This window comes from Cloeon dipterum, chromosome 4, assembly GCF_949628265.1.
Source record: "Cloeon dipterum chromosome 4, ieCloDipt1.1, whole genome shotgun sequence".
Lineage (NCBI taxonomy): Eukaryota > Metazoa > Arthropoda > Insecta > Ephemeroptera > Baetidae > Cloeon > Cloeon dipterum.
In genome coordinates this window covers 30,314,192-30,329,783 of record NC_088789.1, presented here as the reverse complement: position 1 = coordinate 30,329,783, position 15,592 = coordinate 30,314,192, and the positions used below count along the sequence as shown (strand labels likewise).

Sequence of the window (15,592 nt, the reverse complement as noted above, 5' to 3'; positions counted from 1 at the left end):
GTCTCAACCAATAAATTTAAAATGATTTGAAAATACTTTTCAACCACCAGAATTAAATATGTAGAAATTCATTTATTTAACCCAACAAACTGACAGCTTCTCTAAATCCTCAAAAATTTTAATGGTGTTCTTTTAAAAAATACACCGGAGGGATAATAAAAGGTGAAATATATGTCGCAACACGCTGAGAGTGAGAGGGGCAATGTTTAATTTCGAAATTTCTGCCGGGCCGCTCTCGATGCCGTTGCACCTGCAATCCTGACTCATTTACCTAGAAGTGAACACCTCTAACGTGGTGTGCTCTCCTCCTCTTAACCCTCACAGGTGAGTTTTGAATTTAATTTTATTCATTTTTGCGCTTGGGCTTGTTCGTGACGATGTAAGAAAATTTGTCTCTTTCTACACGCAAGCCTTCTTTGTTGTTTTTGAGCGACTTTCGTGATTTTTTATATAAAAAAAATGGGCTCACAGGCCGAAATTTCTGCTGCATCATGGTTCGCCGGCCGATCATCCGTGCGAACGGCAGGAGGGCGGGGGACAATCACGCAAAGGTAAATTTTATCGTGAATTTTAGTGCACGTTGTTATCAGCTTCACGCCGTCCAATATTTTATGCACAAAAAACCAAGAAACACGTAATGAAAAAGCAAAAAAAATATTTCTCGGTTCATTACGTAATTTTTAAGGTTGTTTTAGGAAATAGCCACCCTAAAAAATTGCTTTTTATAGACATGGTCAAATAAAAATCGATTTTTATTATTGATATTTTTTCTGACGATATTTATCGATGTTTATCGATAATTTTTGTGGCCTTACATTGGTTATAAAGGACGATATTTTACAATCGATGTTTTTTAGACGATAAAAATCGATATATATCGATATTCAAAAACAGTTGGCGATGACTAGGCCTTGTTTTCTGGTGGCCAGTCTCAACCACCAGTCGTAAAACGTAAAAATATCAGTGGAGAGAAGATAATTTTTCACTTTCAGTTCAAGAAATAAATTGATTGAGTTATGAATTTTACGATTTATTTTGAAAATTGTAAAAAAAACAGTCTGAAGGGTTAATCTTGCATGTAGATCGAATACAATTAAAGGCAGGAAATTGAAAAAAATCAAGAAAATAACCATAAAATGTTGAAAATCTTTTAATTAACAAAAGATTTGATATGAGTTAATATGGTCCTCTTTTTATCTTGATCCTTAGCCCTCGAAATCGAATTTAAAATTGAAAAAATCGTGCATGATCGTTGGCGGCGAGCAACTTCACTCTTTGGATCAGACCGGATTTTGTAACCTTACGCCGTCCAATCCATTTTTAGAAGCAAGGCGAAGTGACGTAAAATGTGTAAAAAGTCTTGTGTTTGCGTAACAGCTCTTTCCATTGCTGCAGTTACCATGCAGTTACGCAACGACTTTATGAAATTGGTTCTTTCGCAGTGGCAGAGCGCTGATTTCAATCTTTTTGTGATTTCATCGCATGCGCATTCCTCAACTCACCAACTGATAATAATAACCAGCTGCCATATACAATTAAAAATGTTTAAATGAGTCCCTTTTTACTCTTTCCCATCAAAAAGACGTGCAAGTGATATTATTCCAATTTTTATTTTAAATGATATCAGGGAAGTGTAAAATTGTTTTTTTTTATTAAATTTTCAGAAGTTGTACAGCTACGAATAATTTAAAGACCGTTTATGACGAAGTTTCTTAGCACACCAATCGATTCTTGGGGGTCGAATCAGGTAAATTGGACATTTTTCACGACCAAAAGGTCCAGCGCGACAGTGAACTTTTTCCCGCCAAAACAATTTATACGTATTTGCGAGAAGTGCGCATGCGCCAGAGCTGGCTGGATATGACAAAGACGTTAAACGTACAGGCGGTCTCTCTGCAAGTGCTCAAACCAGCTCTGACGCATGCGCAGTTCTCGCAAATACGTATAAATTGTTTTGGCGGGAAAAAAGTTCGCATGTCGCGCTGGACTCTTTGGTCGGAAAAAATATCCACTTTGCCTAATTGGACCCTCCAGAAGGTCTTTAGATGGTGTCAGGGAAGTGGTAAAATGTGATAAATTATCAGAAGTGTCACAGCCTCGTAATTTAAGGTCGGGAGCTGCAGCTGAGCTTTATTGCAGGTGTCAGCTACTGGCGCGGCTGACAAAATGTGCTGCGGGCCGCGGGAGACCAATTTTTTCTCCATAATTTTAGACTATTTGAATATAATAGTGAATGGCGTGGCTTGACCACGTAACCAAAAAGCTCGTTTTCACAATCGATTTTTTCTTGCAGGATTTATATAGCCGTAAAAAAGATGGTAAAGAGGGAACTGAACCCAAATGATGCGAAAGCAGATCCATCCTTAACGATACAGCAGTTGATTTCCGTGGTATTATCAGCATTGTATAACAGCATACTACAATTCAGCGAAGGTAGGGATCAACTGTACTCTTTTTGAACTTTCTCTTGATTAAAAAATATTCAATAATTTTAGCTGATGAGTCTAAACCGGCAAAGTCTGAATTCGAGGTGATAAGCAACGTCAATAAATTATGGTCTTCCCTTGGAAAAAGAGTTTTTGAGCTTCCTTACGCGGCAAAATACTGCAACGAGAATTTCTGCCGCTGGCTTTTGGAAAACGGTGCCAACCTAAACGCCAGGTGCGAAACAACTGGCGCAACCACTTTGCACTTTGCTGCCTTGAACCACAACTACGGAGTGGGCATCGTTAGGTTCATCTTAAGCCTCCAGTGTGGTTGTTTTGAGAGAGATAACAAAGGGGAAACTCCGCTGCACTACGCCCTGAAAGCCAGGAATGATCCAGTCACCACCCTTTTAATTAACAAAATTAGATGCACAGTACAGGATTCACTCAAGGCGGGCAATGAAGTCTTAATTGAACACATTACAGTATTCTTGAATGGGGTTGTAGAGGATGGCAGGACTTTGCTCCACTTGGCAGCAGAATTTGGCGACGTCGAATTGTGCAAATGGCTGATGGTGAAAGGTCAGAATCCTCATGTCGGCAATTGTGTTAATTATGCCACCGTCCTGCACTACGCTGCCAAGAACAAGGAGAGTGGACACGAAATCATCCGATATTTTTCCTCAGAGTTGAATTATCTGAAGGACGCAATCGACGATTTTGTAGAAACTCCGCTCCATTACGCCCTGAAAGAGGAAAACCTGAAGGCTGTGGAAGCCCTAATAGAAATCGAGGCTTCCTTAGCGATAAAGAAGGACGATAAAAACTACCTCCACTATTGCGTGATGCTGAACAAACTAAATAGTGCCAAATTAGTGCACGAACTTAACAGCGATCTGATCAAAGAGACATTAGATGACGAGATGGACGTGTTTGCATTGGCTTCCATGTTTTCTGAAAATGAGGAAGTGATCGACTGGCTGGCCAGCGTAAAACAAAATCAGCCATGAGCTAGACTACAGCCTCACTTCATTAAGAAAATTGTCTTCGGATTTAAAAGAGGGCCTGAGCAACTTAATATTTATGCTAATTTCCGTTCATTCACCTAATAAAGGCCGTCATTGACGAAGTTTCTGAGCGCACCAATCGATTCTTGAGGGTCGAATTAGGTAAGGTGGATATTTTTGCAGACCAAAAGGGGCGGATATTTTTCCCGCTAAAACAATATGAGAACTGCGCATGCGTCAGAGGTGGCATGCGCCAACTGTCGGCTGACGTGACGCCTCTCCTCGGTCACACCAGCTCTGACGCATCGTTTTGGTGGGGAAAAAGGTTCGCACGTCACACTGCACTTTTTGGTCAGACGAATGTCCACTTTACCTAATTCGACTCTCAAGAATCGATTGGTGTGCTTAGAAACTTCGTCAAAGACGGTCTTCACTAAAAGCAGACAAACGGACACAATGGTTCATCAGTTACATTTTTTTTTTATAATTTTATTTTTTTTTTTTTTTTGAAAGCAAATTCTAAATTCTTTTGCTCCCATGAATTGAAGACCCGAGGATAATTCGCGAGGTGTCATTTTACGACACGATATTATCTATGCGTCATGGACGGTTAAACGTAGAAGAACAGCAAAACTTACAATTAAAATTCAATTGTTTTACAATTCTTACACGTTGAGTTTTAAAAATTTAATAAATTGTTAATTAAAAATGTATATATGCTAGGAAGGATCTTAGACAGAGCCAGTGTTCTATACTAGCTGTTCTCTTTTATCCTAATATTTTCACGTCAGTTATTTTGCTTTTTGCATTTAATACTTTTGTCAACATACGGCAGAATCTGTCAATTGTAGTGTGTGCGTGGGTGTGTTTTTGTACGAATGGAAATTGAATAAAGAGAGGAAGCTCAAGCTCCGAAAAAAATTGTTTTTAATTAATTTATGTCATTAACATTTCGAATTATTCGAACAAGCTGTTTTTTTTCGGGAAGATTTTCCTTGTCATCTTTAAAATTAACTGGAAACATTTATTAATCCGTTTAAATTTCTAGGTCCAACATTTTTTAAAAAAAAATCCACTTAAAGTGGAATGATACTGGGCAACAATTGAAAATTATTTAAATTGTTGGATACCTTAAACAATTGACCGGTAAACAATTTGTTCAACAATTTGCAATAGTAAAAAAATGTCCTTCCTACAATAAAAATTCAAATTTTGCCAATTTTCTCCAAAATTTACAGTGCTCGAACATATTTTCTTGGCATATTCCGATTCCTCTCATCGAGATCTGTTCAACAGTGTATGCCACTTATTGGGGAAACTCTTGGTTTTGAAATTAAATCGGATTTCAAGTAAGGAGACAGCCATTGCCATTTGAAAAGCACGGTAACTTTGCAGCCAATTTTCTCAAAAAATTACAGCGCTCCTTAGGTCAATTTAGGCTTTAACTGAATCCTAAGGGATGAGTTTATGCATTGGCAACAAGCATTTTCCAGGCTTTTCCAGTATCATTCCTCTTTAAAAATTCACTCTAATTCACGAATAACTATACTAACCCAAGTACAGAAATGATTGGCGTCTGATTCATTCCTTTTAACCCGCGATGCAATTCAGGCAATTTTCAATTACAGGATTACAGAATTGCTCTAATAATAACATTTCTAATATAACTTTTTACCCGCACCAGCCTGTTTATTTTTATTTTTTTAAATGGTAAAATTGTGCTAAGGCTGCGTGATTCCTTCAAAGATTCATTTATGCTGGCTGAAAATCTCTTTCCCGCAAAACTTTGAAGACCAGTTGCGTTTGTAAAAAGCCCCTCTCGCCCCTCTATTTTTATGATACACCATGCAAAAGTTGCGGATAATTAAGGCTTAATTAACCCCCTTGCCACTCAGCCCCTGGGACCCCAAGGAACCCTTTGCGAAAATGATTTTTGAGCATACTCAGCTTACATAGCAAACCATGTAGCAAAGCAACGCGGTGACCAATCAGATTCGCCACTTGTTTACAAGCTAACACAGCTGTTTTCGCTTTCAACTTCAACAACTCCGCCCCCCGTTCTCAGTGGTGTGTGCGACAAAGAGAAGAAAATTCCAAGCTGGTCGGTGACTTTATATCCTTGTTTTATTCATCTTTTGTTACCTTTTAAATTAAATTATTAATTTAATGATATCATGAAGTTGCAGAGCTTTAGATTAATACTTTAATGCCTGAAAATTTTTGTTGTGTTATTATAACTCCTTGTCTTAACTCTCTTGTTTTTTACTGGTAACCAATCAGCGTTTAGCGCGCCTTGATTGCTGTTATCTGATTGGCGTACACTTAATTTTTTTATTTCTTTACGCGTAAGGGAAAAAGTACGCGCTTTTTAATGCGGCTGCGGGTGGATGGCACATCTACACATCTTGTAAAATAAAGGTAAATCTGGCAAATGGTGCAAACAACGTTTTTGTTTTGCATTTGCACCAATGAAATAAAAATTTTGGCTTGGAATAAACATGGCAAAGTTAACCTTTAACAACTCTTTTTCCACATCTTTATTTATGTTTGTTTCCTCTGTAAATTAAAGTTAAATTATTCATGATAAAAAAAAATTCGCGAAAGTTTCTCTGGATTTCCCTTATATTTTATTTTGAGAATTTACAACATTTCTGTATACAGCTTTATTTTTAAAATACATGGATTTTATAAATTTTTCAGAATGCCGCTATTCGTTTTAATTAAACGGTAAAATTTATTTTACAATGTGATTCCTGAGAATATGACCATACAAATCTGTCTTTTTCCTAAAAAATTTCGGACACATGTCACAATAGAAATCATTATTATTTTCTTGCACACAGATCTTAATATGGCTGTCAAGAAGTCCTTGGCACTCGAACTTGCACTCGCAGCGGCGGCAAGTCTTGACGGTCTGGTGTTTAATCATTTTTCGATGGCATATCTTCTGATCACATTCGACGCAGCGAAGGAATCTGTGCACCTCGGACATGTGATGCTTGAGTATTGGTTCCGAGGCAAACAATCTGTCGCAAAATTCACACCTAACCGTCTTTGGCAAATGTTTGCGTTCAATGTGATCCTTCAGGAATCTCTTTTCATTTGTAAAATGGTCGCAATGGGCGCAGCAAAAAATCATAGTTTTGGTGTGAACAGTTAATATGTGGTGATTCAACAAGTATTTAAAGGAGAACGTTTTCCCACACTCTTCGCAACTAAAGGTGGTTGTTTTGCAGTTCTCCCTGTGCAGTTGATACAAACCCGAGCACTCGAAACTGCGTTTGCATCTGTAGCAAAACGATGTCTTCGTGTGATTTGACTTGAGTCCGCGAGCCACGTCCCGGCCACAAGATTTGCACTTCTGGAAATTGTGATATCGTTTTAAGTGCACATTCAATAGCTGTTTCGAACCGAATTTGGCGTCGTCGCAACTGTCGCATTTCAAAATTTTTGGCATGTGCAACGCCTCTTTGTGTTTTTTCAAATCACCCTTCATGGTGGAGAAATAATCGCACTGCTCGCATTGGTACACATCTTGACTTCTTCCTGGCTTGTGCTTCGAGTTGACGTGAAGAATCATTTCGGATTTGGATTTAAAGTACTTTCTGCAGCGAAAGCGCGAGCACCGCACCGGAATTTCCGGATGGACGCTTTTCATGTGATACCTCCACATATTTATTGAGGAATGTAATTTGCTGATTTCACAATATTCGCAGTGAATTTTGCTGCATACTCGTGGTTTGTAAGGTTTCTCATGTAAATCCTGCTGCATGTGCTGCTCTTTTTCCTCCTCGGTGTGAAAGTAAGTCGTGCAGCCCCGAATTCCGCATTTGATGGCTTCTTTGTGCATCTGCTTGACGTGCACCATCAGTCGGTTGTATCTGTTGCCGCAGTAAAGACACACTCCACTGACCAATTTCCTCTTTTTAGGGATTTCCTTATCGTATTTTGCCAGGCCAATGTCGAATTTTCTCTTCTTAGGTACTTTCTTTTCATATTTGGCGAGATCAACCTCTTTCAACTGCACCCAACACTGTTCTACTTCTCCAACTGTAAAATTTAAACAATAGATATCACTCTGATGAATATTTTTTATTAAAAATTCCAAAGTACCTGAATAATTCTCCCGAAGCACCTTTGCGTTTTCTTCCAAATCAAGATTTTTCGGCCACCAAGCAACAGCCTCGTCTCCAGACTCATCCCCGAACCTAAAACACGTGTCAAAATTAATAAACTGCAATTTTTAAGCTCGTAAAAACATACTCGGCATGCCAGATGCAAAAATAGCAGATCAAAGCGTCTTCTTCGACCACTTCCGGCAAGTTTTCGTCTTCTTCCGTCAGGTTCATGACCTCCATGGCCCATTTCCTCAGCTTGAGCCTGTCCACCTGCGACGCGAGGACGTGGCCGTCCGACGTCGGACACTCGCACAGTTTGCACAGTGGCTTTTGAATAGGAGTTTTTGCTTCATTGCCTCGCAGCTTCATCTCTTGACTCCTCAAGCGACTCCCTTACCAAGAAATTCCTTTCCTATTTTTTAATCTTCAATGCCCAGATCCTGCGTTGGATTTGCAGTCGTAAACAAACAAATTTTCCACACGGATCTTTTGCTTCTTGCTCTTGAACTTGAAGTCGCGTGCTTGCAAAATAACTCACAATCAGCTGTTGTCAATAACCAATAACTCCGCCCCCTAGTCATAGTGGAGTGTGCGACAAGGAAAAGAAATTATTGATGCTGATAACTGTTTTTTCAGATTCGTATTTATCGTTTGTTTACTTTTTAAACTATTAACTACTTTCGTGTGATCATGACATTAGATAAATTGAGTTTTATACTTAAAAATTGTATAATTCAAGTTGTGATATTAACTCCTTGTCTTAACTCTCTTATGTTTCCAGAGGCAACCAATCAGCGTTCAGCACTCTTTGATTGCTTCATTCTGATTGGCTTACTCGAGAGATTTAATGAATCGTGTTATTTTTGTATTTCTGCCATTGTCGCCTGCTAGCCCTGGTAGTATCTACTCTCCTTTCCTTACGCTATAAAGTGGGAGCGGTCGACGCGGGCAAAAAATCCTGTCTTTAGAGTGATGGACGCTAGGGGGCCAAGAGAGCTGACGAAACTAATTGGTCGCCACGCTATCCATATCCATCCCCTGTTCGTTACGGCGCGTGTCTTGAGAGATCTAAAAAGGTAAATAATTCTGCGGCTACTCACAGGTGGCATGTCGAGCGCTGCATCCAGCCAACAAGCTTCCTAGTACTTGCTTCCCAGATTTTGTGTTGGAGGCTTCTGATTGGCTGACGCACAAAAAAAACGTTTACCCTGCTCCCAGTGAGTGGTTACAGAACTTCTTCGAATTAACGCAATGACGTGAGTGGCGCGCCATACGAGAGAGTGCGGCTGGGCGGGGCGCATCACCGAGCTGACAGCTGATTTAGAAGACCAAAACATACACAAACAGAACAAGTACGCGGTTCTTTTATTCTTTCGGATTTTAATTCATTTCAAAAATGTCGCAAACGGCATCTCAGTTCGTTTCAAGACTCGTTTTCAGCAGGTGTCACACAGAGAGAAAATTGGTTTTTGCTTTGATGTTGCTGCTATGACGAAATCTTCAAAAGCGGTGAGTTAAATTTAAAATATAAAACTTATCTCTGTCGTCTAGGTGCACACGAATGCGATACATAAACGATATTCTACGAAATTTCTAATTTCAATACATGTAGCTTTTCGTTTAAGCAAAATGAATAATAATCAATAGAAATACCCAAAGCCAGCAATTTTGTAAAAATTAGTTTCCTAAATGGCTCAGATCAGAATAGCACTTCATGAAGACATTATAAATGTTATCGTTTTGGACGGTCCGAAGTTTTTGATTCTCAGGGTCAGGAAGTTTCTCTCAGTTCGCCAATAATTTAGATTCTCTCATAGTTAGAACACAAAAATATTGAATGCATCAAAGGAAAACAAACTTTTAATGAAAAATAAGGTCACACAGGGTTGAAAGTAGAGTTCAAACTTGACACCTAAACTCGTTGAGACACCAAAGATTGCCCAATTTCCTGTAAAATCCGATAAAGGGTTGAATTTCATTGAGATGCTTGTGCAACACTTAAAATTTTAACGGAAAATCTCTGCTTCCACACAGTGAATTAAATAACAACGATCTTGTATCTTAAGTGACGGTTTTTTAGCCGTAGGATCTTTAGTACTTCACTTCAATAACTAAAATCTGAACTACACAGTAAAAGATCGTTCAAAATTTGCTGCAAAACATTCGAAAATTTATTGGATGTGCATTTTAACAAAAATTCAGCTTCTCTACATTCTCCGTTAATAGTTTTGAGACCTACTAAATAATTTTTAGAGTCATTGGCGTTCGTAGCTATCCGAAAAACGAGTTAGGGTTAGAGATATCTGTACAATTTCTTATCATTTAGGTGCTGTTCCAAGTACTTCCTGTTAACAAGATCGGCAGTATCCCTTTCAAACGCCGGAATTTCAAGCTCAAATTTATCCTCCAGCATTTTCCGCACCTGGAAACCAGATTATATTAAAATCCAGCGTGATAAATTGTTTTTAAAACACTATTACCCCGGAGAAAAGATTGTCGTGGCTTATTGGCGAGTGACGCTTCGCGAATCTAATGATTGCAGCCTTAATGATAAATTGCCTTTGATGGAGGACAGTCTCCATATCTTGAGTTTGTTCTAAAAATGCTTCGCGATGTGCTGGAATGCTTGGGATTTTAACTCTCGTCTTTCCACTCCTGAATTCGAAATTCAGCGATAATTGGCAAGTGGCGTTGAAAACCTAGGAAAAAATATGCCGTTTTAAAAATTAGATATTAATAAATCGTCGGTTGTATTATATCTTTACCATTGGGTGAGCAACAAGGAGATCACTTTCTACCAGGCATGCGAGCTGATCAACGAGTGTTTCGTCAGGAATAGCGAGAGTCTCTTTAATGTCCATGAAGCCGAGGTGGTTATTTCCCTCGAATAGAAGCATGATTGCCATTTGATATGTGTTCATTGAGAGCAGATAGGGCTTGTTCAAATAGTTGATTTGGATTTCGGCTACAGGAATATAGGTATTTCATTATAATGCTCGTCTTTTCAATTTAAATCGTACCTGTGCTGTGAAGGTAATTCCAAATCAGCTTTCGATTGTTTAAAAAGTGCTTATGGATGCTTTCGTACTTGTCCAATGCAACCTTCAACTCGCCAGAGAGTTTGATTTGGGTATTGTCAGTGCTGCGGATTGGCCAAGCTTGGGTCTAGCACAATATTATTTAGAATATGTTATTTTCTAAGTAGAAGTAGACTTTTACTTTCATGACCTGAGCGGTAAATACAAAGCCAAAATCATTTTTGGTCGTGTTGAAATTTTCGAGCACATTGTTTGAAATTAGCACATCTTCGATCATGGTCATGATGTTACTTCTCAAGGTTAGGTCTCCGATCCCCCACTTCAACATAAATATGCATAATTTGATCAATAAAGCAAACTGGGCTCTCGTAATCACCTCTGGCAATCGTTGCAAAAGTCCTTTTTCGAGTTCTAACGACCTATAACTCTTCTGGTGGAGTCGATTTGCGGTCAAAACGATATAAAATCTTTCAAAAACATCCTTTTCCAGGAGGATTTGGTAAACAGGGCCAATATTATCAAATCTTTCCAGAATTTCGGTCTCAGAAAGGTCCTTGTTGCGCATGAGAGTGTCAAATAATCTCGCTAACTGTTAAAAAGTGGTTTTACAATCATGATTAATTGTTTAAATTAAAAATTACCATCTCAGGAGATTTGCAAGGAGAGTACGGATCAGTTTTCTTATTTAAAATGGGTGCTACAGCCTTGTTAAGGAGGTCCAAGAAATTACTGTCTCCTTTGAAGACGGTTTCAATCATTTTAAACTTTTTACTGTACATTTTGGCGAGGTACTCTACCACCTGCTGCTACAATTTAAATAATTAAACCGTGTATTTATTCTTTAAAATAACACATACATCAGTTCCAGCGGATTTGGACGTTATTTCATTTGTCTCTCTTTGGACAATGGCATGAAATTTCGAGGTCAATCTCTCCATGTCAACACCATCGCTAATGTCCTTGAAGATGAAGTACAAGTTTGAGAGCGCTTCATATCTATCTTCTTCAAAGAATCGGTCTAAATTTGTCAGTATTGTAGGTTTATAAGGCTCAAAAAATGTTTCCAATATATCAACGAAGAAATCATTAACAGACCTGAAATTAAATACCGAGTTTATAGACTGCCAAAGCTTTAAAGTGAAAATATTACTCTTCTGAAAAAACTGCCTCTATCCACACTTTATCCAATTTTAAAATTCCGGCCACACACTCTATGATGCACAATTCTTGATCTCGAGCGTTTTTGGTCAAGATGCTGTTCATTTTTTCACCGTACATTTGGATCACAGGTTTGATGAACTCTTCTTGAAATAGGTCCTCGAAAGCCTGCATGAATCTTGTCAGAAAAACATCGAATAACACTAAAGCTTATTCTTACTCTTTCATCTGACTCTTGCAAATATGTTGGATTGTAAATAACGGAAAGATTTTGGACAGCCAGTGCCATTTCATGAAGGATCTCCTCGTTCTGGTTGCCACGTCTAATTTCGCCAACCAAATTCACCAGAGATTTCATCAGATAATCTTGGAAACCATCTTCCTCCTGCATTGCGTTGTACCAGACTCTGTGGCCTATTTAAATTATTTTAACTTTTTGTTATCGGAAATGAAAAACTTGTTAATACCTATATCATTTATGCTCATGGACCAAATTCTATGAGAATTTCCTTGAGCGGACCTAATGGACATGACAAAGCTTGAAAAAATGATTTAATATATAAATTATATTTTTAACTCGTAAAGTTGCGCCAGGTTGTTGCAGGCATTTTTGTAAAGAGCCCATTGCTTGTTGAAATTTGACAAGAACAAACCACAATCATTCCTCATTCCATAGAAAGATGTCATAATATTTCTGACGTGAGTACCCAAAAGCTCCCTGGCTTTCGCGTAAATAAATTCTATGAACTCACTGTCGCTTTCTCTCATAATTATCTGGCTGGAAATTAAAAATTTGATTAAATTTCCCAAATGAGATATCTATTTAGGCAGATTGATCAAATTGTTCATGTACTTACATGGTTGAGTTCATGAAATTTATGAACGTGTAGGACGTCAATGTTTGTGATCGTAAAATTCTCAACACATCTGGCTCTATTTGAGCCCAGAGATCCTTAAAGTTCGACTGAATCGTTGTGCTTGCCATTATGTAGATCTGAGATTAAATTGGGAAGTTTACAATGAGTATTTATGAGCAAAGAAATCACATAATGAAACGAACAAATAAAAGTGACTAAAAGACCATTTGAAGTGAATCAGTCGGCGGCGTTGGAAAAATCGCGAAAAGTGGTTCCGGGATCGATCTTAGGGTGGTTTACCCTGAAAAAGGTCGTCACGGTGGGTCAACTCGGTGAGACGAGCCGGTTAATTATTAGAGAAAAAATTGCTGCTTATTTTGCGTTTTGGCCAAGAGCAGCGGGGGCCAGATTCATGCGTTCATTATGGCGTCCGGTGGAGTACGGCGCGTGAAAATGTGCGAATAGAAGGAAGTTTTGGTCAAAATACTGACATTACTTGTATTAATTGTGTCTTTTGGATCGTAAAAACAAACGCTTGACACTCGTACGGCAATCCAAAGATGTTTCTCACATTCAGACGCCATCTTGGATCTGCGCAGTGTGAACCAATTTTATTACACATCTGGACTCTGGACTTTGGACCCCGCTGATTTTTGTACCCTTTATAAACTTAATATCTCAGGTGCTATTTACGCTAAAAAAATAACCAACAATGCAGCTGTAGGATATCGGACTGTATTTCATTTGAGAGTAAGCGGTGCATCGTCGGGGCCATATTTTTTTGTTTTTAAAAATTCATAGCTCGGCTCCTGTTTGTCCTAGAGACTAAAATCAATGATTGCTAAACTCGCCAAAAATTCTGCGTATGTTAGGCACCATTGCTGCCCCCGCCACCCCCAAGCCCCCTAAAAACGCCCCCTGCCGTTGATTAATATTTAGTTAATTTAAAAATTCAGTCGGCCTTTGGCCAAATAATTAATTTTGATGCCGAATCGAAATTTATGCGAGCAAAATATATCTATCCGTCTCTTTTTGAGCGAAAAGTCAAAGAATTTATAGAAAAATTCAAGGCAAAATAATAAGAATTACCTTTTTGAGCGATTGTGTGATGATAATAGCTCAAACAACCCGCCTTTTCCACTCTGCTTCAAAGGGTCGATGTAGACTAATTGAACAAGCTGCACCAAGTAGTGCTCTTTTCATTATAATAATTATACTCGCGGTGGTTATTGGGGATGGATAGATAATATTTTCATTACACGCGTCAAAATTTATTGTTAACATTCACTTATATATTATGAAGTTCTGGTCTTTATTTTGCGTGTTTTACAGTTGTTATCGTGAATGATGATATTTTTCAGTGTATGTATTTGTAATTTTTTTTTATCCGTTGCAAAAACACCCTATTCTTATGGTACCATGCGCAAGTTAAGGATGTTTGAGGCTAAATTAACCCCCGCGCCACTCAGCCCCTTTGTAGCAAAGCAGCGCGGCGACCAATCAGATGCGCCAGCTTTTTAGGCCTCCTAGCGTCCATCTCTCTAAACAAGGTGCTCTTTTTGCCCACGACGATCAGTGTAAGGTAAGGAGAGTAGATACTTGGAGGTGACAATGGCATCACAGCTGATACTTTACTTCTCCTTTACTTACACTGAAGTGTCAGAGCGGTCGTCGCGGGCAGAGATAGCATCACTCTTTAGAGAGATGGACGCTAGGTGGCCTAGAGAGCTGGCGCATCTGATTGGTCGCCGCGCTGCTTCGAAACAGAACACGACTTGACGCATGCGCAGTTTGCTTGCAGGCTGTAAAGCAACATTTCGTCAACGGGTTGATTTGGGCTGGGTTAATTTAGCCTCAAATAGTCTTAACTTTCGCATGGTACCATAAAAATAGGGTGTTTTTTTACAAACGCAACGGATCTATAGCCGCATGACAAGGCGCATGCGTATTGTATCAGGGTAGTACACTACATAGTTAAATTATTTGATATTGAACTAGATGTAAAGACTGGTGTTTTTACTTTAAATGATCTTTAAAATTGCATTTTGATCGTTTAAAAGCATATATTTGTGATTTTTTTACTGTATAACTACTGGTACAAACAATTAACTCTTTCAAGTACCGATGGAATCTAATACTCCGCTCTAATTTCGCCTTTGTTAAATACTAATAAAATTACTATCATGTTGCAGCTCTGACAATGAGTAGGGATCTATGAATGGTGCCCAGACATCGCTTCTCTGAAGCCTTGATTCAAGCGTCCATGCTGTCCAGGTGGTCATTGTGGCTGTAGACTCAATTTATCATCAACTAGGGACCTGAATTGGCCGAGGAAGTCGTCGACACGGACTTAATTGGTTATGGCAGGAACAGTTAGACACAAATAACATGTGATGGAAATATAGTATTAAATCTGTCCATAATTTCTAGGTTCCTGTCGCCCTAGTTGAGTCTCTGAAGTGGTGGCCGACAAATTTGGACTTGGAGAGGAGCGTTGTGCCATTTAGGTGCGAGTAAAGAAGATTTTTAAAGAGAAATTAATTTTGTACGCTAAATAGATGGCAGTTCAGCATTTTGAACGGTTGAAAAGGTGACAACTCTCAACAATCAACCTTCTTCTCACGGCCCACCCTGAAGGTTAAAGAAGTAACGTGTATTTAAAAAATTAAAAAGGTTCCTCAACTACATTTTTAGCGTCACTTTGATGATTTTTGTTCTAAAATAGAATTTAAAATGGGGATTCTAGTCAAAAGTATTCTTGTTATGGTTTGAAAATTGATCATCCCAAAATGATTCCCACCCAAATTGAATCTATTATTTATAGAATAAAAATTATTAAAATATTTTACAGGTTATTTCACATTTTTTTAAAAAGGTCAAATTAAGTTCACTTTTCTTCGAAAGATTGTGTAATTAAATCTGCAATAAATGTCCGAATAGACCAGTTACCAAAGAGCTGGAAGTATTTTCAATCACAGCCTCTGCGGC

General features: G+C 38.5%; 3 protein-coding genes across 3 annotated transcripts; 1 reads left to right on the top strand and 2 right to left on the bottom strand.

The window, feature by feature from the left end:
* Nucleotides 1–2,315: 2,315 nt before the first annotated feature.
* Nucleotides 2,316–3,436, top strand: LOC135943742 (putative ankyrin repeat protein RF_0381). Its single transcript, XM_065490406.1, has 2 exons — nucleotides 2,316–2,433; nucleotides 2,496–3,436. Exons 1-2 carry the CDS (start codon nucleotides 2,316–2,318, stop codon nucleotides 3,434–3,436), a joined length of 1,059 nt encoding a protein of 352 aa, XP_065346478.1.
* A 2,713-nt stretch (nucleotides 3,437–6,149) lies between these two features.
* LOC135943741 (zinc finger protein 271-like) lies at nucleotides 6,150–7,920 on the bottom strand. The gene is made up of 3 exons (XM_065490405.1): nucleotides 7,697–7,920; nucleotides 7,547–7,641; nucleotides 6,150–7,483 (listed from the first exon to the last, which is right to left on the bottom strand). Exons 1-3 carry the CDS (start codon nucleotides 7,918–7,920, stop codon nucleotides 6,168–6,170), a joined length of 1,635 nt encoding a protein of 544 aa, XP_065346477.1. The 3' UTR covers nucleotides 6,150–6,167.
* A 1,924-nt stretch (nucleotides 7,921–9,844) lies between these two features.
* LOC135943740 (uncharacterized) lies at nucleotides 9,845–13,188 on the bottom strand. Its single transcript, XM_065490404.1, has 9 exons — nucleotides 13,176–13,188; nucleotides 11,968–12,161; nucleotides 11,800–11,915; nucleotides 11,447–11,684; nucleotides 11,231–11,395; nucleotides 10,771–10,908; nucleotides 10,572–10,716; nucleotides 10,317–10,516; nucleotides 9,845–9,973 (listed from the first exon to the last, which is right to left on the bottom strand). The coding sequence occupies exons 1-9, from the start codon at nucleotides 13,186–13,188 to the stop codon at nucleotides 9,845–9,847; spliced, it is 1,338 nt and encodes a 445-aa protein (XP_065346476.1).
* Between the last annotated feature and the right edge of the window lie 2,404 nt (nucleotides 13,189–15,592).